We start from the raw sequence: 21039 nt of genomic DNA, 5'->3' as shown, positions 1-21039 counted from the left end.
TTTTATTTTTGTTGTGAGTAATGTTTTTGTTAATGGTATGCTGTTGAATTTGAAACATGGGAGATATTACTGATTCTTTGTCAACTTCATTCCTCTTCTCAAAATGTATTTGATGTAATGGACGTTTATAAATTACAATGTTATGTTTCATTTAAAACGAAATGGAGAAAATATATCAATTATTACATAGTTTTTTATATGTATCAATTGCAACATTTTAAAAGATATTGTATTTTGAATTAATTTATAATATTATATTATCTCGATTCAATTGTCTAATTTTGTTCTTCAATCAAACAAGCTAAGTTCTTAATTATATGTTGTGTAATAATTAAACTATAGTATTTTATGGAAGCATTTGCTTTATGCAAAGCAACAAGTACATTAATAAGACGACATTAGTAAGTACTAAGAAACTAATAGCCGAAAAGCGATCAAATAATCTTATCCCCAGTTACAAAATTGACACCTACTAAAATTGCATCAAAGATTTGGATAAGCGAAAAATGTTATGTACTAAAATTACATCAAAGATTTGGATAAGCAAAAAAATGTTAATATACTTTGTATATACATACATCATACATGTTGACGTTGTGGCTTTAATAATATACATCAATAAATGTCAAATTAAAACAAGAGTGTAATGTACACAAATAATTCAAAAATAAATGAAAATAAAAATATAAACCAATACATGATATTGAAAGTGTAACCCTCAAATAGTCAAATTAAATGTAATTTAATTTTTTATTTAATTAATTACTAAAAGTAAGCAAATTTATAAATTAACATATTTAAAAATTTTTGTAAATATAAAAAAAATAATTGAATTTTAATAATATCTTGTTGATTACGGTCGGGTTCGGGTTTGAAAGCAAGTCTGTTTGAACAGATCAGGATATAATCTTGTCAGGTGCCGGTCAGGTCTGGGTAATCCCAGGTCAGGTTTCGGTCAGGTCTAGGGACTGACCCTCACAGGTCGAACTAGGTTCAAGTCAGGTCAGAATCAGGTTGACCCAACGGTCAGATCTGTTTCTGACACCACTACTTACAAGGCGACACGTGAATCATACATAAATTGACACCAAAACTTGATGCAAATCGGTTTCTTTCTCGTTTCGTCTTATCTCGTCTCAACTCCCTTCGCTTTTTCTTTTTGAACCAGACAACTTCAGAAACCAAAATAAACACCATACATCATCATCATACACAAACTACCCACAAAAAGCAATACTCCTCATCTAATACTCAAAAAATAAAATCCCTATTTGGTCAACAATGGATAAAATTGAACACAGAAACATCCTATTAAACAACGGCATAAATATGCACATAGCAGAAATAGGAGAAGCCAAAAAAGGAACAATCCTATTACTCCATGGATTTCCTGAGCTATGGTATACTTGGCGTCACCAACTTCTTTCGCTTTCGGCCGCGGGATACCGTGCCTTGGCACCAGACCTACGCGGGTACGGGGACACGGATGCACCCCCTTGTGCCGAAAGCTACACATCTTTCCATGTGGTTGGAGATCTTATCTCTCTCATTGATCACTTTCATATTGACCAAATTTTCCTGGTTGGTCATGATTGGGGTGCTATCATTGCGTGGCATTTTTCGCTTTTTCGCCCTGATAGAATCAAGGCTTTGGTTAATTTGAGTGTTCCGTTTACGCCTCGGAATCCTACTCTTAAACCAGTTGAGAGATTGCGGAATTCTCTTGGGGATGATTTTTATATCTGTCGATTTCAGGTAGTTAATTTTTTTTGAAATTTTTGACAAAAATGTTTGGTGGGTGTTCATGATTTTTATGATGTGGACTTGGTTGGTTCATTTAATTCTTGTTAGTTCGATTATTTTGTTGATGGGTTGGTGATCATTTATTATTGGATAGAGTTTATGGGGAGTAGAAGTAGCCAAAGCATAGTAGATTTGGTGAGGGATGGTCAATTTCTTTTTCTTTTATGGAAAGAGACTTTACTATTTTTTGATGGTTTGTGCATCAATGATGTGATGTGATTTCTATTAACATAGAATTGTTAGTAGATACGAAGACAACCCAGTTACAATTTTTTTGCTTCTTTACTCAATTGATTCGTTATTGATGTTTCTAGTTTGACTTGCGCATTTATGATCATTGATGTCTCACTGTAAATTACGATACTTTAAAAAATTGTAAAAAATTGATATCTTTTTCTTATATATTGATAAGATCAAACAAGACTGATTATGTTTTTGTTATATATTGAGAAAAAAATTAGAAGATTTTATATTTTATTCCAAATAGTGTACAGATTCCAATTAGAAACATCTGATGGAGTAATTTTATGCTACTGAGATAGTTTCTTGGATTGTCCTTATTTATTCATTGACTTAGGCCCTCTTCTCCTCAATTTTTTTCGCTGGTCCTAAACTATTTTTGCTTGATTGAACTTATTTACTGCTGTACTTTACTTATTTTTGCTAAACTTTATTTTTTGCTAAACTTTATTTTTTGCCTAACATGAACAAATCTTTGCGGCATTGGACTTATCTTTGCTGGACTTAGCTATTTTCTACTGATGTTACTTTTGTGGAAAGAAGATATATGTTCTTTTCCAATCTGATATCAGATTAGCATGATCTTCATCTACTTTTAGTTTACGGATGCTAGTGTTTGTGGAAGATATGTTCAGCACAAGTACATAATTTTTCATATTATATGTGTTTTTAACCACAATCTAATTGATGCTTAACAAGAATTTTTCTTTTTTTTGACAAGTAAGATAAATTTGATTAATGTACAGAGTAAAAAAAAAAAATACAACTACATGCATCCTAAAAAAACCTAAGCATCAGTGTTTCGTCAGACCCACCTTCTAGGAAAGGTTGCCCAAGAGGCTCTCCATTTGCTACAAACTATCAACCATAACCAGTAGATATTTAGAATTACATCAGTGAGTGTTTAATGAAATGCTTTTCTGATGCTCTGTACAGAAGCTGACTACTTTGAATGTAATCTGCCTTACAACCTCTTGGAATTCCACTTTCTTCCCTTGAAACCTCTTCTAGCTCTTTGGATCCTTAGAACACACAGTCTCTTAATCTGATACAGAACATTAGAACAGACATTCCTGCTGTAGTTACAATAAAGAAGAGATGTTAATGGGTTCTGAATCAGTTTCACACAAATTACAAGTTGGGTCACAACTAGCATTCTAATTAATCACCCTATCAGCTGTTAGCAGTCTCTTTGAAGCACTTTTAGGAGTTACTTGAGTGTTGCATACATTTCTACTCCAATCAAACTTGTGAAACTGCCCTAATACAGCTCTATAAAGATTAAAGACCTTTAATAGGATAACCCCACTTGAATGACGTTATTCCAGCCTCCACATAGCTCAATCTAGTAATTGCACTTGAAGATTTTATTTTTCATCCATGAAGCAGAGTTATGATCAGCAGTGTTACTCTGACACCTTCATTGACCTCAAAATGGGGTGTCGTGTCGTGTCGTGTCCGACACGACACTTTATTTGGATACTTCATCTTAAAAACTTGACTTTTTTCTACAAAATAGCCGAGTCGGATACTTGACACCTGTATCCAAGTAGACACTCAATCCGTGTCTGAGTAACATAGATGATTAGCATAAGTTTAAGCATCCCTACCTTTTTATGATATCAAAGCAGCTTGGAAACTGTAGCAATGTTCCAAAATTATATATTTCTCGGGTTTGAACCTCCCGCAGCCCTTGGCATACACATTTTTTCCCAGGAGACCAGAGTTCTTTTTGAACGAGACACATCATCTGTCCTTAGCAGTAGCTCTGAATCTCAAGATTTTTTGAGGAAGCGCAAACAGCTGACACCTTAAATTTTGCGTGCTAGATAAAATGGTTTTTAGATAGTTGAACACTTGAACTCTGCCAGAGTATAATAGGATTTTTGAAGTTCAAGACTTCGCTCTAGCTAAAACCTTATTCAATAAAGACGGGTGCTGAAAGAAAGAGAAAACAGCACTTAGACATAAAGGAGATGCACCCATCAATATCAGGTGCTTTATCATCTTTCAAATCATAAAGAGTTGAAATATTCCTGACTGTAGGAAGATGAATGTGAGGAAGATAAGCAGCCCTAGAACCCAAGAAGTTGCTCCTGAATATCTTTGGGATCCTCCAGTTTTTTGCCATTCCCATGATACAGGTTAGAGATCCTGCTTCTGCTATTTCTCTCTTGAAAGCTGAGAAAAGAAATCGAGTGTGCTAATCTTCAATAACTGAGAAAACTAGTTGTGCTGACAGTCTCAGCAAACTGTGAATGCTGAGCTAGATGATTAAGGAATCGAAGAGGGGCCTTTCTACCCACATGAAGCTGATGATAGTTGTAAAGCCAAATGATCTAATACTGAAGGGGGTGACTAATCCACAGAGAAGTCTCCGTATTCTGTAATGCCGATTTACTTTGCCGCGGCAAGTTTCGTTATTAGCTTGTCCTTTGCTGGACCAAGAGTTATAAAGCCCAGTGGTTTTGACTTCATAAAAGCCTCAATCACCAAGTATTTAGGCAAAATCTTTCATTTTATACACGGAGACAGGAGTACCATTTACTTTTTCTTGCCCAGACAAAACAGAGTTGAAATCACCCATAAGCCATATCCACCATATATCATTGACACATCTTCTAAAAATAGCCTTCAACCCCTTTCACAACTGTTTCTAATTTCAACTGCATGTCTGTATTTAAGTCGTCTATAACAGAGTCAACATCTTGAACTACACAGTGTAAAATTGGGTAAGAGTCTCTAAAGTATTTACAAGAACATGAGCTGGATTCCAGCCAAGCCAGATCCTCCTCTTGGGGATTCAGTGTATTGTGATGCCATTTTCCGTATCTGCCAAATCTAGTCATAATTTTCTGACGTTTATGTTCTTCTGCTCTTGTTTACCAATAACACTAATATGATGGGTATATAAATAATGATCAATCTCTTTGATAAATGAATATACTACCTCTGTTTTTATTTAGTTGCAACAATTTCTACTTTTAGGTGTTTTTTATTAGTTGCAATATTTCCCTTTTTAGGAAAGCTTTTGGGATAATTTGACTATATTACCCTTATTTCACCTACTCTCTCCCCATTTAATTACATTACTAGTAGAAGGGGCAAGTGGGTCAATTATACTCTCTTTTCTCATTTCTTAAAGTTTGTGCAAAAAGGTGAATGTTGCAACTAAATAAAAACAGAGGTAGTAGGATCTAAGTATCCTATGCTTTGCAGGTCTTCCTTTTCTTGCCTGATGCGTGATGATGAATTTGACTCGTACAGTAGATTCTAGTCGATTCATTTTCATAACATGTTTTCCTGATGAATTCCACTATCAATAGATGGTATTCTCATTGCAATTAGCCTCTCTGGAGCCTGGAGACTTAAGATATGATAAAGATTGAGGACTTTTGCATAATGAAAATTTGGTGTCGCGTGCTAGGTGACAGTGGAAATAGATTCTTGTTTACTATGGCATGACAGTCTTATCGTCTTAAATTTCGGATTACCATCTGGGGCTCTCCTCGAGCCGTTGCAAGTATACCTATTTATCAAGGGGCATCACTGACTGACGACTGTTTTCCTACTGCAGGAACCTGGAGAAATGGAGAAAGAACTTGATAGTATTGACACTGCAAAATTAATGAAGAAATTCCTGGTATCTCGTGATCCAGAGCCTCCTTGCTTTCCTAAAGGGAAATTAGCTGCAGCAGCAGAAAAACCTGTCACTTTGCCTTCATGGCTTTCAGAGGAAGACATCAACTACTTTGCTGACAAGTTTAAACAGACTGGCTTTACTGGCGGCCTGAATTACTACCGGTCCATGGATTTGTAAGTCTCCCTTTAAATTTTCCGAGTTTATGAGATTCTTTTTATCTGGTCATCTTTATTTCATATTCGTGTTATTTCACGTGGATCATATGAAGCCTAGCTTAATGCTTGAAGATGGTCTGGTTAACCAATATGGAGAAGCAATAGTTTCTAGTGCAGTGGCGTCATGTCAGCAGTGTCTGGGCTACATGCTTTAAAGGAATTTTGGTAACACGATGAAGCAGAGTAGCTTGTCAAGCATGCATTAGGATGCAGAAATCATCTACTGAGGTTTCCTAAGGTTGCTCTAGAGACTGGGGTTCAGGATTTGTCATTATCTATTTGCATGAGCTTTCTATAGAGCAAGAAACTTTGCTTCTCGGACATGGGAACTCATGTCAGACATTGGTAAGTGCCCAAGTGTCTGACTCCGGTATGTACGAAAAAAGTTCATGATTTTAGCATGAAATGGAGTGTGAAACAGTCAAAGTGTACATTACCATGTCGGATTATTGAGGCTCGGACATGGGTACCTGAGGTCCAATAAAGAGTGCGAGTTACATAGTCAAGTACTTCGTCCCTTTTTCGGAGGAATAGTGGATAAGTGGGAACCATTCTGGGCTTCTGAAAGCAATTTAAGCTTTTGCCAAAATTAATTGAGATTAGGATGTTAGGGCTGACTCATTGCTGTAGAAACTGGGTTTGGGGTTCATTGGCGAATCACTACGTAATTCTTAGGACTTAGAAGTTGTTGATGCAGATGTCATGAATGTATGCTTTTGGCTTCAAAGGCTTGTCTCAAACATGTGCAATAGATAAACCATTTTTGGATCTAATCACAATAATTCTTTGTTTTTATTGATAGGACGTGGGAGCTCATGGCACCATGGACAGGGATGCAAGTTAAGGTACCTACGAAGTTCATTTTGGGTGAGCTGGACATAACTTACAGATTTCCGCTCACGAAGAACTACATACACAACGGTGGGATGAAGAGAGATGTACCACTGTTGGATGATGTAGTTATAATGGAAGGAGCTGCTCACTTCATCAACCAAGAAAGGCCGGAAGAAATAAGCAAGCATATTCTGGACTACTTCGATCAATTTTAATTTTACGTTAATTCTCAAGATGCAGTTCCCTTGCGTGATGCATATCAATATTCAATATTTGTGTTTTTAGACATGAGAAGGCATGTTTTAATCAGATGTATGCATGACTAGCAAAGGTGTGGTGATATGGTGTATTACCTTTGTTTTTAATTATTTCGGGCCTTCTCCTCCCTCGTCGCAGCGCAGCCTAAACGCTTTTAGATACCTCTTTCCTCCCCCCATTTTCTGTGATCTCTTGCTCTGTGTAAACAAGTTTTTACTAAACGGATATGTTGAATTTCTCAATAAAGCTGTTTCCATTTGAGGGTATGTATTTTTTTTCGTCCTAATTTAGTCGTCTCTGTTATAGCCACTATTGTTCAGGTGGAGCATTTTTTAACTTGAGTAGTGGAGTGGCATTTAGCATTCTTCCTCTTATGAACACATGGGATTGTCACTTTGTCTAAAGTATGTGTCTATGTGAGTCACATACGGATCTTGGAACTTTTGTTATTGGGGGCTAATACCTACTTTATACTTTTAGTTGATATCTATTTATTTGGGTTGCTAATAAATATTGGATACGGGTGTGAATTCAAGTATGTGCGACGAGTACAAATTCAAAAATTTGATTCGGCAAATCTAAAAATTACATATTCCAGGACATAAATATGAGGATGTAACTTTTTCTTTTTAGATATATGATATTTATTTATTTATTAGATAATTTTCAACTTCGCAAAAAGACAAATAGAATAGCCATAAGTTTAAAGTTTTAAAATGCATAAAGTAAGAAAAATTGGTTAAGAATAAAAAAAATCAATAATAATTAATCAATGAAATAAAAGAAAAATTCCTTAAAAAAAGAAAAAAAAAAAGAAGAAAGAAAAGACAAAAAAGAAAGACACGTTAGTAAAGTAGGAATGGTAAAACCGTAAAAGCATGATCTCATGTCAAACATCAATCGTTGAGCATATGGGCCTAAAGATAAGTATCAAAAGAGGATTGCAGTATGTTCAACCAATGGGAGCAGTATCCTACCTATCTTGGGACACTATCGACTCCTATAAATACCCCCCATGATCTGAGTCATAAGGTACGTTCACATATACTAATATACTCTACTTGAGATATATCAGTCATTACCGTTTACTTAATTAGGCATCAGAGAGGAGTTCCTCGGATCAACCCTCGAGGTTAGTTTACGTGTTCTGTCTTGCAGGATATCAAACCGGCATACGTGATTGAAGGATTTGGTTAACCCCAACAACATATATTCCATACCGTAACAATTGGCGCTAGGAGGGGTGAACTATACCTTAGTCTTAAGCTATTATCCTACCAGCCCACCTGCCATATGGATCCTAAGCAAACTTTTGAAATGCCGAAAACGGGTGAATATATACTACTCTGGATGACGCAACACCTGGATACAAAACTCCTCAGCCAGTGGTTGGGTCTTCCAAACCACAAGCTGATGAGGGTAAGAGGGTTGTTGAAACCCCTCAAACCAATATATTCGAAATGCTGCAACACATGTTCAACCCTGAACAACTCAAAAGCGTTGCTGAGGTCTTTCAAGCTATGGCGAGTCAGACTCCACCGGTCGGTCGTGCTAGCAAGCGTCCCCTGAATAGGCCACACAACCCTGTTAGGAAGATTCGATCTATCCTTAGTGGCCGACGAAGCCGTCATGATCAGGATCAGGAGGAGAAGTCTAAGACCGACACGTAACTTGTAGGGGATGAGGCAGAAGAGGATAAACATGACACGAGATACAGCAATCATCCCAGCCTCAGAGAGAAAGTGAATACGCCCGGCGTCGAGCACCGGTGTGTCTTCGTACTTCTCCTTTCTCGACTACCATACTCCAGGAGCCTATGGAGAAAATCAAAATGCCGACATGTAAGTATGATGGCAAAACAGACCCTGAGGACCATATATCTGCTTATGAAGGACACATCTTGTTGTACACCGATAATGATTCTGTTTGGTGTAAGGTGTTCCCTTCCACTCTGTCTGGCTTGGCGCAAACCTGGTTCAAAAGTATTTAGCAGGCAACTGTCTATGATTTCTGGCAACTCACAACCATGTTTCCACACACTTCATCAGCAATAAGCGAAGGGAAAAAACTATTGGTGAATTAATGTCCATTAAGCAGGGACAAAAGAAAGCCTAAGGGACTATATATGTAAATATATATGTGTATAGGGCTGAGGTCCGCAAAACAACTTTTAATCTGAAAACTGAAAACAAGCGTAACTTTTAACCCCTTTATAGTAACTTTTAACACTTTTAGGATAACTTTTGCCAGTTTTGGAGTAACTTTATTATATTAAGGGTGGTTCTATATATTTCAAGGGTAACTTCATTTATTATAAGGGTAACTTTTACCATTTTTAAGGTAACTTTTACCACTTTAAAGGTAACTTTATTATGTTAAAGCCTTAAGAGTGACTTTGAATTTTTTTACGGTAACTAGCCTTTAGGATCGTCAGAAATCAAGAAGGTTCAAAATACAATCGCGAATATCAGAAATTTCAGATTCAACTTTCCATAGTAATCTCTAACAAAACCGACATGCTCATCATTATCAATGTTAGGCTCAATCGAAGACAAGATACGCCAAGCACCGTGAATTGAGCCGACGACATTCTTCTATGCGACAGAGAGAAGGTTGCGCTCTTCGATCGAAGATTCGACGCCGGAAGAGTGAGTTGTGATGACGAGTTTGTCCATGTATTTCGCATTTCTTCAATAGCATTCTGCTTGGTCGACGAGTTTCTCCATGTAAACAGGTTGTTCTACTTAGGTTTTTGAGGATCACCATTGTTTAAGGAGAGAATTTAGGTGTTTTTTTTTAGGGAAAAAGATGAGCAAGAGAAAAGGGGGGGTTATTTTGGATTTTATGAGGGGAGGGAGAAAGAATTCCAACCCTTAGATCATCTGAGTAATATTATTTGATGGCCCAAATCTTCTGTTTTCAGTTTCCATTTTAATGGTTGTTTTCACAATATATATATATATATATATATATAATTATTATATATATATATATATATATATATATATATATATATATATATATATATATATATTGTAATCCCCCACAATTTTAAAGGATTTTTATAAATATATTAAGGTATTTATGTAGTTATATTTAAATCCAAATGAGTTTGGAAAATGATTTGACTTCTGAAAAGGGTTGACTATTTTAAAAGTCAACTAAAAATATTTTTCATAGCTTAATAAAAATTGTAATGTTTTAATTAAGCATGTTTTCAATAAGAGTTTTAAGTATTAAAAGTATTTTTGAAAAGGAAGCTTAATGGAATCTAAAGCCCAAAAGTTATAAAAAGGGAAAGAGTTATTTGATGACTAAAGTCCTAATGAGCCCATCTTATTAGTCATCAAAGTTTTATTTATTAAAATCTCTTTTCCTAAGCCCAAAAGGAAAAACATCTATTTAAATATCCTAAAACCCAAAATTTTACCCTACACTTTATTTCTCTCTCCTCTTTCCACGTGACTTTTCTTTTCTCTCTTCACTCGTTTTTTTCTCTCACCCGAATCTGATTGGCCAGATTTCTCATAGTTCCGTTTATTTTTAGCCAAAACTTCCTTCTTGAAAGTTGTAGATCTCGAAAAGTTATTGAATTTAGGCTCAAGAATCACTTAATTCCGATTATTATTCTATTAGTTATGGCCTCTGCAAGTTTCTCAATTCTGCTGCCATATTTCACTCGCGATTTCGGTATTTCACTCTTTTTCTTCCTTTCCTCCTTGTTGTGGTTGTTTTTCTTTTCTTCTTCTCTAAGATTCCATTAAAGTATTAGTTTTTGTATTATTTTATTATTTATTAGCATATTTATGATTTAAATTATGGTTTTATATGCAAAATATATTTCGGCTGTCATATATGTAAAAATAATAAATTTCAGATTTATTATATTAAGTTATTTTCAGTTTTTATTATGAAAGATATAGTTTTTAGGGTTTTTAATCACTAGAAACTATACTTATAAAATATAAATCATGAGATTTGGTTAGCATATAATTTTATATGTATTAAATATATTTTAAGAAAATTTATAAATTTTTACAAGTGCTGGAATTTCAGAAAATATGTATTTTAAGGGTTTTAAACGATTTTTAATCACTAGAATAGCCCTACTATACTAGGGATCAAAAATAATGAAAGTTTGATACGTAAAAACGATTTTAAAACACGTTTAAGGGGTTTGGGTCGTTTTTAAAGTTGCTGTAAATTTTTAGTTCAAGGTATTTATTTCATTATTTTATTTTCTAGGCGGAGAATTCGTAGTAGGAGACTTTTAGAGCGTAAAAGTGACCTACAGATTCGTTTATTCAAGGTACGTACATAGTTTATGTGCTATATGACTTAGAAACATGCTTTAGGGATGTTTTATTTATTAGTATCATGTATAGGACTCTGTTGTTCATATATATGATTTACTGAAATTGTTTTACATGTTATTTGCCTGTGTGCTACATGTAAACTAGTAGTATTTATGAGTATGAATGTTTGTATGGAAGTTTGATGCAAGCAGATAAGTCCAGTTTAAGTATTAATTCGTGAGTGAATTAATGTAAGTCAGATTGAATCATGTGTTACATAGATTCTTGAGTACTATTTATTTATCTTATAAGAACCGTGGATCTTATTTGGTAAGTATGAGTTATACCTATATAAAGGTACAGTTTACTGTTGGCTAGGTTCAACAGGCAAGTTAGTAAAAAGTAAAAAAAGAAGTTAAAGGAGTCTTGATTGATAAGTTGTGAACACTTGTTAATTCTAAGATAAAAAGGAGTTCTGTGATGATTATGTGATTATTAGTTATGTGTTATGTGCTTGGTTGGTGTCAACACAAGTATTAAAATGTATATAACGTAAAGTGAAACGAGAATAGGTTATAGACTTTAGACTGATGCACGTCTAGAGTTGGACACTAAGGGTTGGGATGCGTGGTGAGCGTGCCATGTATTTTCCTAGGATTGGATTGATCACCTTTGCTCATTAGTATAAGGTTCCTCGATATCGCAGGTCATTTTGGATTACGGAGTCATGACCGTATTTCCTATTTCAGTATAGACAACTCGTCCAATAACTATTCCATTTAAAGAAAGAAATAAAGTTTAGAGTCTAGTTTACTAAGAATTGTCTGCAGATTATTATAGGTCTTATTATTATTTATTCCTGCAAGTTATATTTTTGGTAGTATCAGGTTTAGGGATTTGTATGTCTGATATGTAGTACTCAGATTTGCTGATTACGTGCTTGTCTGTGTTTGTGATCATGGCTTTGCCTATTGATCATGTGGTGATCCTTCGGGGGAGCAGAGTTGAGACGGCATTGACATTATAGGTTCGAAGATGCATATCATTGGGGAATCTGGAATGGAGAGGCTCTTGTATTACTAAAACCATTTAAGTTGTTTTTCTAGGAGTTTATGTTTTCAAAAAATAGTTTAAGTTGGCGTGTTTAGTTCAAAACATTGTTATTGGTTTCTTATTTCATAAGTTTTAATAAAGTTGGTTTTTAGTAAATTGTTTTCCACTGCAAAATTCTGAGTAAGCCGAAACGTTATCACACGGGCGATAATGCCTGGGTAATTCTCTAAGTTTTATATTATAAAGTTATTTCTAAAAAGAGAGAATTATCGGGGTAACAATTTACTAAAAACCAACTTTATTAAAACTTATGAAATAAGAAACCAATAACAATGTTTTGAACTAAACACGCCAACTTAAACTATTGTCTGAAAACATAAACTCCTAGAAAAACAACTTAAATGGTTCTAGTAATACAAGAGCCTCTCCATTCCAGATTCCCCAATGATATGCATCTTCGAACCTGTAATGTCAATGTCGTCTCAACTCTGCTTTGCTGAAGGATCACCACAGGATCAATTGGCAAAGCCATGATCACAAACACAGACAAGCACGTAATCAGCAAAGCTGAGTACTACATATCAGACATACATAACCCTAAACATGATAATACAAAAAATATAACTTGCGGGAATAAATAATAATAAGACCTATAATAATCTGCAGACAACTCTAACTGAACTAGACTCTAAACTTTATTTCTCTCTTTAAATGGAATAGTTATAGGACGAGTTGTCTATACTGAAATAGGAAATACGGTCATGAATCCGTAATCCAAAATGACCTGCGATATCGAGGAACCTTTAACTAATGAGGAAAGGTGATCAATCCAATCCTAGGAAAATACATGGCACGCTCACCACGCATCCCAACCCTTAGTGTCCAACTCTAGACGTGCACCAGTCTAAAGTCTATAACATATTCTCGTTTCACTTTACGTTATATACATTTTAATACTTGTGTTGACACCAACCAAGCACATAACACATAACACATAACTAATAATCACATAATCATCACAGAACTCCTTTTTATCTTACAATTAACAAGTGTTCACAACTTATCAATCAAGACTCCTTTAACTTCTTTTTTTACTCTTTACTAACTTGCCTGTTGAACCTAGCCAACAGCAAACTGTACCTTTATATAGGTATAACTCATACTTACCAAATAAGATCCATGGTTCTTATAAGATAAATAAATAATACTCAAGAATCTATGTAACACATGATTCAATCTGACTTACATTAATTCACTCACGAATTAATACTTAAACTGGACTTATCTGCTTGCATCAAACTTCCATACAAACATTCATACTCATAAATACTACTAGTTTACATGTAGCACACAGGTAAATAACATGTAAAACAATTTCAGTAAATCATATATATGAACAACAGAGTCCTATACATGATACTAATAAATAAAACATCCCTAAAGCATGTTTCTAAATCATATAGCACGTAGACTATGTACGTACCTTGTATAAACGAATCTGTAGGCCACTTTTACGCTCTAAAAGTCTCCTACTACGAATTCTCCGCCTAGAAAATAAAAATGAAATAAATACCTTGAACTAAAAATTTACAGCAACTTTAAAAACGACCCAAACCCCTTAAACGTGTTTTAAAATCGTTTTTACGTATCAAACTTTCGTTATTTTAATCCCTAGTATAGTACAACTATTCTAGTGATTAAAAATCGTTTAAAACCCTTAAAATACATATTTTCTGAAATTCCAGCACTTATAAAAATTTATAAATTTTCTTAAAATATATTTAATACATATAAAATTATATGCTAACCAAATCTCATGATTTATATTTTATAAGTATAGTTTCTAGTGATTAAAAACCCTAAAAACTATATCTTTCGTAATAAAACTGAAAATAACTTAATATAATAAATCTGAAATTTATTACTTTTACATATATGACAGCCGAAATATATTTTGCATATAAAATCATAATTTAAATCATAAATATGCTAATAAATAATAAAATAATATAAAAACTAATACTTTAATGGAATTTTAGAGAAGAAGAAAAGAAAAACAACCACGACAAGGAGGAAAGGAAGAAAAAGAGTGAAATACCGAAATCGCGAGTGAAATATGGCAGCAGAATTGCGAAACTTGCAGAGGCCAGAACTAATAGAATAAGAATCCGAATTAAGTGATTCTTGAGCCTAAATTTAATAACTTTTCGAGATCTACAACTTTCAAGAAGGAAGTTTTGGCTAAAAATAAACGGAACTATGAGAAATCTGGCCAATCAGATTCGGGTGAGAGAAAAAAACGAGTGAAGAGAGAAAAGAAAAGTCATGTGGAAAGAGGAGAAAGAAATAAAGTGTAGGGTAAAATTTTGGGTTTTAGGATATTTAAATAGAGGCTTTTCCTTTTGGGCTTAGGAAAAGAGATTTTAATAAATAAAACTTTGATGACTAATAAGATGGACTCATTAGGACTTTAGTCATCAAATAATCTTTCCCTTTTTATCACTTTTGGGCTTTGATTCCATTAAGCTTTTTTTCAAAAATACTTTTAATATTAAAACTCTTATTAAAACATGCTTAATTAAAACTTACAATTTTATTAAGCTATGAAAAATATTTTTAGTTGACTTTTAAAATAGTCAACCCTTTTTAAAAGTCAAATCATTTTCCAAACTCATTTGGATTTAAATATAACTACATAAATACTTAATATATTTATGAAAATCCTTTAAAATTGTGGGGGATTACAGTCTACCCCCTTAAAAGAAGTTTCGTCCCGAAACTTAACACAAAACCCTCGTACTTTCAAAGTTTGAACTATCATTTGAAAACTTTTGGAGAAAAGGTAGTGCCTCTCGTGCACTTTCCCATTTTTAAAAACACTTGTGTTACTTATGAATACTTTTCTTATGCGGAGACTCTACTTCTTTTGCACTAACAACTTGCCCAACATAGGCATACATATGCATGAAAATCTCATAAAAATAGACAAAAGCGCGAAATTTATCGCATTCTACCCCCCTTAAAGAAAACGAGTTACGCCCTCGTAACTCACCTCAAGGAATAGGTCTGGATACTTTTTCTTCATATCCTCTTCGGCTTCCCACGTTGCCTCTTCTGACTCGTGGTTAGACCAAAGAACTTTGACAATATGAACATCCTTGTTACGCGTACTACGCACTTTCCTGTCGAGAATCTTGACAGGTCTTTCCTCATATGTGAGGCTACTATCTATCTGAACTCTTTCAGGCTCTAACACATGGCGCTCATCAGGGATATAGCGCTTAAGTTGGGATATATGAAACACATCATGCATCTTTTCAAACTCCATTGGCAATGCCAATCTATAAGCTACTTTCCCAATGCGCTCCAAAATCTCATATGGGCCTACATATTTAGCACTAGCTTGCCCTTTTTCCCAAATCTCATAACGCCTTTAGTGGGTGATACTTTCAGGAATACTTTATCACCTACAGCAACTCATCTTCGCGCGTTTTAATCTGCATAACTCTTCTGCCTATCTTGCGCAGCTTGAATTCGAGCCTGAATCAATCGCATTCTTGACGGTCTCCTCAATGAATTCAGTCCCCAAACTATATTTCACTAAGTCATTCCAGCAAATGGGACTTCTACATTCCGTCCATATAAGCCTCAAAAGGTGCCATCTTTATACTCGCATGGTAACTATTGTTGTAAGAAAACTCAATCAAATCTAATTGGTCCTCCAACTTCCTTGAAAATCAATGCACAAGCTCTCAACATTCCTCCATAGTTGATTAGTCCTCTCAGTCTGACCATCGGTCGCAGGGTGAAAGGCGGTACTCATTTTAATGTTGTCCCAAGGTTTATTGGACCTTTTTCCAAAACTTAGATAGAAATCTAGAGTCACGATCCGAGATAATGTCCTTTGGAACTCCATGCAATCTCACTACATGCTTGATATAGGTTTAGCGAGTTGCTTCTTCTTCCATGTCTCCTTAATAGGTATGAACACGACGGACTTGGTCAGTCTATCTACAATAACCCAAAGGTATCATTTCCACTCCTCGACTTGGGTAAGGCAGTCACAAAGTCCATTGAAATAGAATCCCACTTCCATCCAGGAACCTCTAAGATTGACTTTCCCCATGGGTCTCTTATGGTCTATCTTCACTTTCTGACAGGTTAGACACTTAGACACATATCAGCTACTTCTCGCTTCATGTTCGGCCACCAATAATCACCTTAAGATCCTTTTACAACTTGTCACCCCCAGGGTGCACAGAATATGGAGTTTATGCCCTCTCCATAAGACGTCTCTTAAGGTCATTGCACTTCTGTGGTACACACCACCTCCCTTTAACCTTAGACTCCCATCATCATGAATCTTGAAGTCTACTTCCTTACCTTGCTTCATTTTCTCTTATCTTTCTAGTGCTCATCCCACTTGACCCTCAATAATCTCATCGAAAACTGACACTCCCAAAGAAAGATTACTAAGTCTAGCCTCACTTTCCCCAGGATTTAAAATTTCTAGGTTCAACCTTTGCATATCTCACACAACTCCTCAGGGACTATCAAAGCACTCAAGCTATGACTCGATTTCCTACTCAAGGCGTCAGCCACCACATTGGCTTTCCCTCATGATACTGGATTATCTAGATCATAATCCTTAATCAACTCTAGCCATCTTCTTTGCCTCATATTCAAGTCTTTTTGGGTAAAATGTACTTCAACTCTTATGGTTTGTAAATATCTTGCAAGTTGCTCCATAAAGATAATGTCTCCAAATTTTCAAGGCAAACATTATGGCAGCTAACTCTAGATCATGGGTAGGGTAATTAGCGTCATAAGGTTTCAATTGACGCGAGCATAGCTATTACCTTACCATTCTGTTGCAAACACAACCCAAACCATTTTTCGAAGCATCACTATAGACCTCAAATCCCTCATTCCATCAGGTAGGGTTGACAGGTGCAGTGGTTAAACGATCCTTCAAGATCTGAAAAGCTTCCTCACACTTCTCATTCCACTCAAACTTGGACTCCTTTTTCATCAAATTAGTCATAGGTCTTGCTATCTTCGAGAAATCTCTCACAAATCTCCTATAATAGCCAGCTAAACCCAAGAAACTCCTAATGTCAGACACACTCTTTGGAGTTGGCCACTCACTCACAGCTTGAATCTTAGCAGGATCTACTGAGACTCCTTCCTTAGACACAAAATGACCCAAAATGCTACTTTCTCCAAACGAAACTCACACTTAGAGAACTTGGCATATAGTTGGTTCTTTCTCAAGTCTCCAAAATAATCCTCAAATGTTCATCATGCTCGGTTTCATTCCTCGAATATATCAAAATGTCATCAATGAAAACCACTACGAACTTATCCAAAAACTCATGAAAGATCTATTCATCAAGTCCATAAATATAGCAGGAGCATTGGTTAACCCAAATGGCATTACAGTGAACTCGTAGTGACCATAACGCGTTCTAAAGGCAGTCTTAGGTACATCCTTATCAGCTACCCTCAATTGTGATATCCGAACGTAAGTCAATCTTCGAGAACACACTCGCTCCATTCAGTTGATCGAATAGGTCATCTGTTCTAGGCAAAGGGTACTTGTTTTTTTTTTTTTTATGGTAACATTGTTCAACTCCCTATAGTCATACATAACCTATACTCCCATCCTTTTTCTTCACGAACAAACAGGAGCTCCCCAAGGCGATGCACTAGGCTGATATAACCTTTACAAAAGTTCTTGCAATTGCGTCTTTAACTCACTCATCTCAGGAGGTGCCATTCTATAAGGTGCCTTAGATATAGGTGCAGTTCCAGGAACTAAGTCTATGGTAAACTCAAGCTCTTGCAGGCGGCATACCTGAAATTTCACTCGAAATACATCCATAAACTCATTCACTATTGGAACATCCTCAAGTTTTAACTCAGCTTCCTTACTCACATCTTGCACGCTACAGAAAAATAGCTCACACCCCTTTCTCATCAACTTCTGCACTTGCATAGCAGAGATCACTCCAAACTTCTTGGTTTCCCAAATCGTCTATATGAGGTCAATTTTCCCGAAGGGTTTCTCAACACTACCTTTTGAACTTCACAATCAATCCTGGCCTTGTAAATGACTAACCAGTTCATCCCAAGAATCACATCTAGGTCTCCTAGGTTGAACTCAATTAAGTCGATGGAAATACAAAGTCTCCTATCTTTAAAGGAATTTTTCTAACAACTTGGTACACACTTATGATTTCTCCAATAGGTATGCTAATAGGCAAATCAAACACTTAGAAATCTACTAAACCCAATTGAATTTCCTCAATCAAACTTTGCTCAAATCACTGAGCCTTTAACTCCTCAGTGGCTACTACTTCAAGTGCAAATCTAGACAACGCTATGAACTTGCTATAATACTTAGAGATAGTCATACTTCGCATCCTAAGGTTTATAAACTCTAGTTTTGTCCTCATAAAAGCAGGGTAAAATTTTCTCTTAAAGCAGCAATAAAGGATTCCCAAATAAACTCTTTCATAATACTGAGTCTAGTCTCATTCTCTTTCTACTATAAGTCAGTCTCATCTTTCAGATACAGTATAACTTGACCTACTTTCACACTCTCAGGACAGTTCACAGCCCCAAAAAAAATTTCAAATGCCCTAATCCGACTCTCTAAGAGGATCGGGTCAGCTTACCCCTTAAGGTATGGCAGTTTAATCTTAGCTACTCTCTCAAACATGTCCCCATCAAAATCGGGACTCTCAGGTCCTTCATGAGTCGAATTCTCTGCCAATAGGCGAATAGTAGAAGCTAAGGCATCTTTGTTGTTTGACACTCTACTTCGCGACTGAAACTTAACGTAACTCTACTTTAGGTTCCAGCATAACTTACATGGTCATCTAATAAGGCAAAATTTGATTTGATCATTAAAGATCGCATCAATAAACAATTTCTCGCTAGTTTCAACTTGAAATGTTCTCTAATAATCACATAATCGTTCATGTAAAACATATTTACATCAACATGAAAGTAAAAACAAGCAAGCAAGAATATAATCACATGATGAAAAGAATGATAATAAAATAAGAAAAATATTCCCGTCACGTGCCCAGAATAAATTCTTACTCACTCATATAAATTAATAATAGATTTTAACCCTCAATCGATAATAAGAATATTCTCTCAATCCAAAATAACCAACTTATTCCTCAACAATATCATAATAAGGAATTTAACCCATTGTAGCTTGACTACTTTCCAACAACTAATCTTAAGCATCAATAAATACTCTATGGAATTACACCATCATTCTCATCCTTATTTCCTTTATACTTTTATGGAGTAAACATTTCATCTTCAAAGTCTCCAGAGTATTCACTATAATAATAATAATAACAATGATAACTCGAATTGCTAGATCTAGTATATCTTCAAATCTTTTTGGGTTGATGTCCATTTTCATCCCCTCTGAATAACTCAAATCGCTCAAATAAGGTCTCCAAATAACATTGTAGATGTCCTTTCAGGTTTGCACTCTAGTACAATCAAACTCTTGAATTACTTCATATATCACCAACAGGGATGCCTACTTTTAACACATAATGCATAATGCTCTCTAAGCTAGGGTAACTATAACTTCAAGGCTCATGACATCGAACATTCTCATCATCACCCAATACAATTGAGTTATGATAGCTTCCTAGTCTATTAACTTGCCCGACAATTCTATTAACTTGTCTGGCAGACATGGTTAGGGATCTACAACAAATAAACCATAATGGTTTAGCACTCTTTCTAACGTGTTCCCACAATAACAAGGGTAAACAAAATCAAAGGCATGTAACTATACACTTTGCAGGCAAGAATTATAAACAGTTAGCAGGGAAGAAAAATATTCATGCATCATTAGCAGGGAAGTATAATAATAATGCACTTATTACAAAAAGAAATGATAATGTGCAGATTTGCATGGAAGAAAAATAATAATGATGCTGAACTAACTTCCTGATGCAGACATATAACGTTTCTATCTTATATGCCCTTCTTATACTGCTCATTCTCACAATGCAATACTATAAACCTTAAAGGCATGAAAAATAATGCAGACACTTTTCTAAATAATATTACTCCAGTTCCTGGAAATGACTTTTCGAAATAAAAAAAAAAAAATTCGGACCACCTGGTCACTCGAAAAAAAATATTTTTTTTTCGCCGAAAACTCAAAAAAATTTCGAACCCCAAATTTTTCCGAAAAAAAAAATAAAATTTTGGTGTATATAAAAAAAAATTCTGAAATGATAACGTAGGAGCAATACTAAGGTTTCCTTCAAATAACCAATAAGTTAGGTAACTTAATAAGCTAAAGTCACTTAATAAGCTAGTTAGTTTGGCGCCTATAAGTCTTAAACTAACCTAAAGCTTCCAGATACCACTTTGTAACACCCCGATAATTCTCTCTTTCTAGAAATAACTTTATAATATATAACTTAGAGAATTACCCAGGCATTATCGCCCGTGTGATAACGTTTCGGCTTACTCAGAATTTTGCAGCGGAAAACAATTTACTAAAAACCAACTTTATTAAAACTTATGAAAGAAGAAACCAATAACAATGTTTTGAACTAAACACGCCAACTTAAACTATTTTCTGAAAACATAAACTCCTAGAAAAACAACTTAAATGATTCTAGTAATACAAGAGCCTCTCCATTCC

At 35.1% G+C, this 21039-nt stretch overlaps 1 protein-coding gene across 1 annotated transcript; it reads left to right on the top strand.

Annotated features, from left to right (window-relative positions):
• Positions 1 to 1111: 1111 nt before the first annotated feature.
• On the top strand, positions 1112 to 7259 carry LOC104898920 (uncharacterized). Its single transcript, XM_010686046.3, has 3 exons — positions 1112 to 1755; positions 5621 to 5859; positions 6704 to 7259. Exons 1-3 carry the CDS (start codon positions 1282 to 1284, stop codon positions 6948 to 6950), a joined length of 960 nt encoding a protein of 319 aa, XP_010684348.1. The 5' UTR covers positions 1112 to 1281; the 3' UTR covers positions 6951 to 7259.
• Positions 7260 to 21039: the final 13780 nt, after the last annotated feature.

This window comes from Beta vulgaris, chromosome 7 (genome assembly GCF_026745355.1).
Source record: "Beta vulgaris subsp. vulgaris cultivar EL10 chromosome 7, EL10.2, whole genome shotgun sequence".
Taxonomy (NCBI): Eukaryota; Viridiplantae; Streptophyta; class Magnoliopsida; order Caryophyllales; family Amaranthaceae; genus Beta; species Beta vulgaris.
Note: the sequence above shows the minus strand (reverse complement) of the source record. Positions and strands in the feature narration are given on the sequence as shown.

Coding starts and splice junctions, on each gene's coding strand:
- LOC104898920 (XM_010686046.3), top strand. CDS start 1,282: ATGGATAAAATTGAACACAGAAACATCCTATTAAACAACGGCATAAAT. Junction 1,756..5,620: donor TTTATATCTGTCGATTTCAG/GTAGTTAATTTT, acceptor TTCCTACTGCAG/GAACCTGGAGAAATGGAGAA. Junction 5,860..6,703: donor TACTACCGGTCCATGGATTT/GTAAGTCTCCCT, acceptor TTTTATTGATAG/GACGTGGGAGCTCATGGCAC.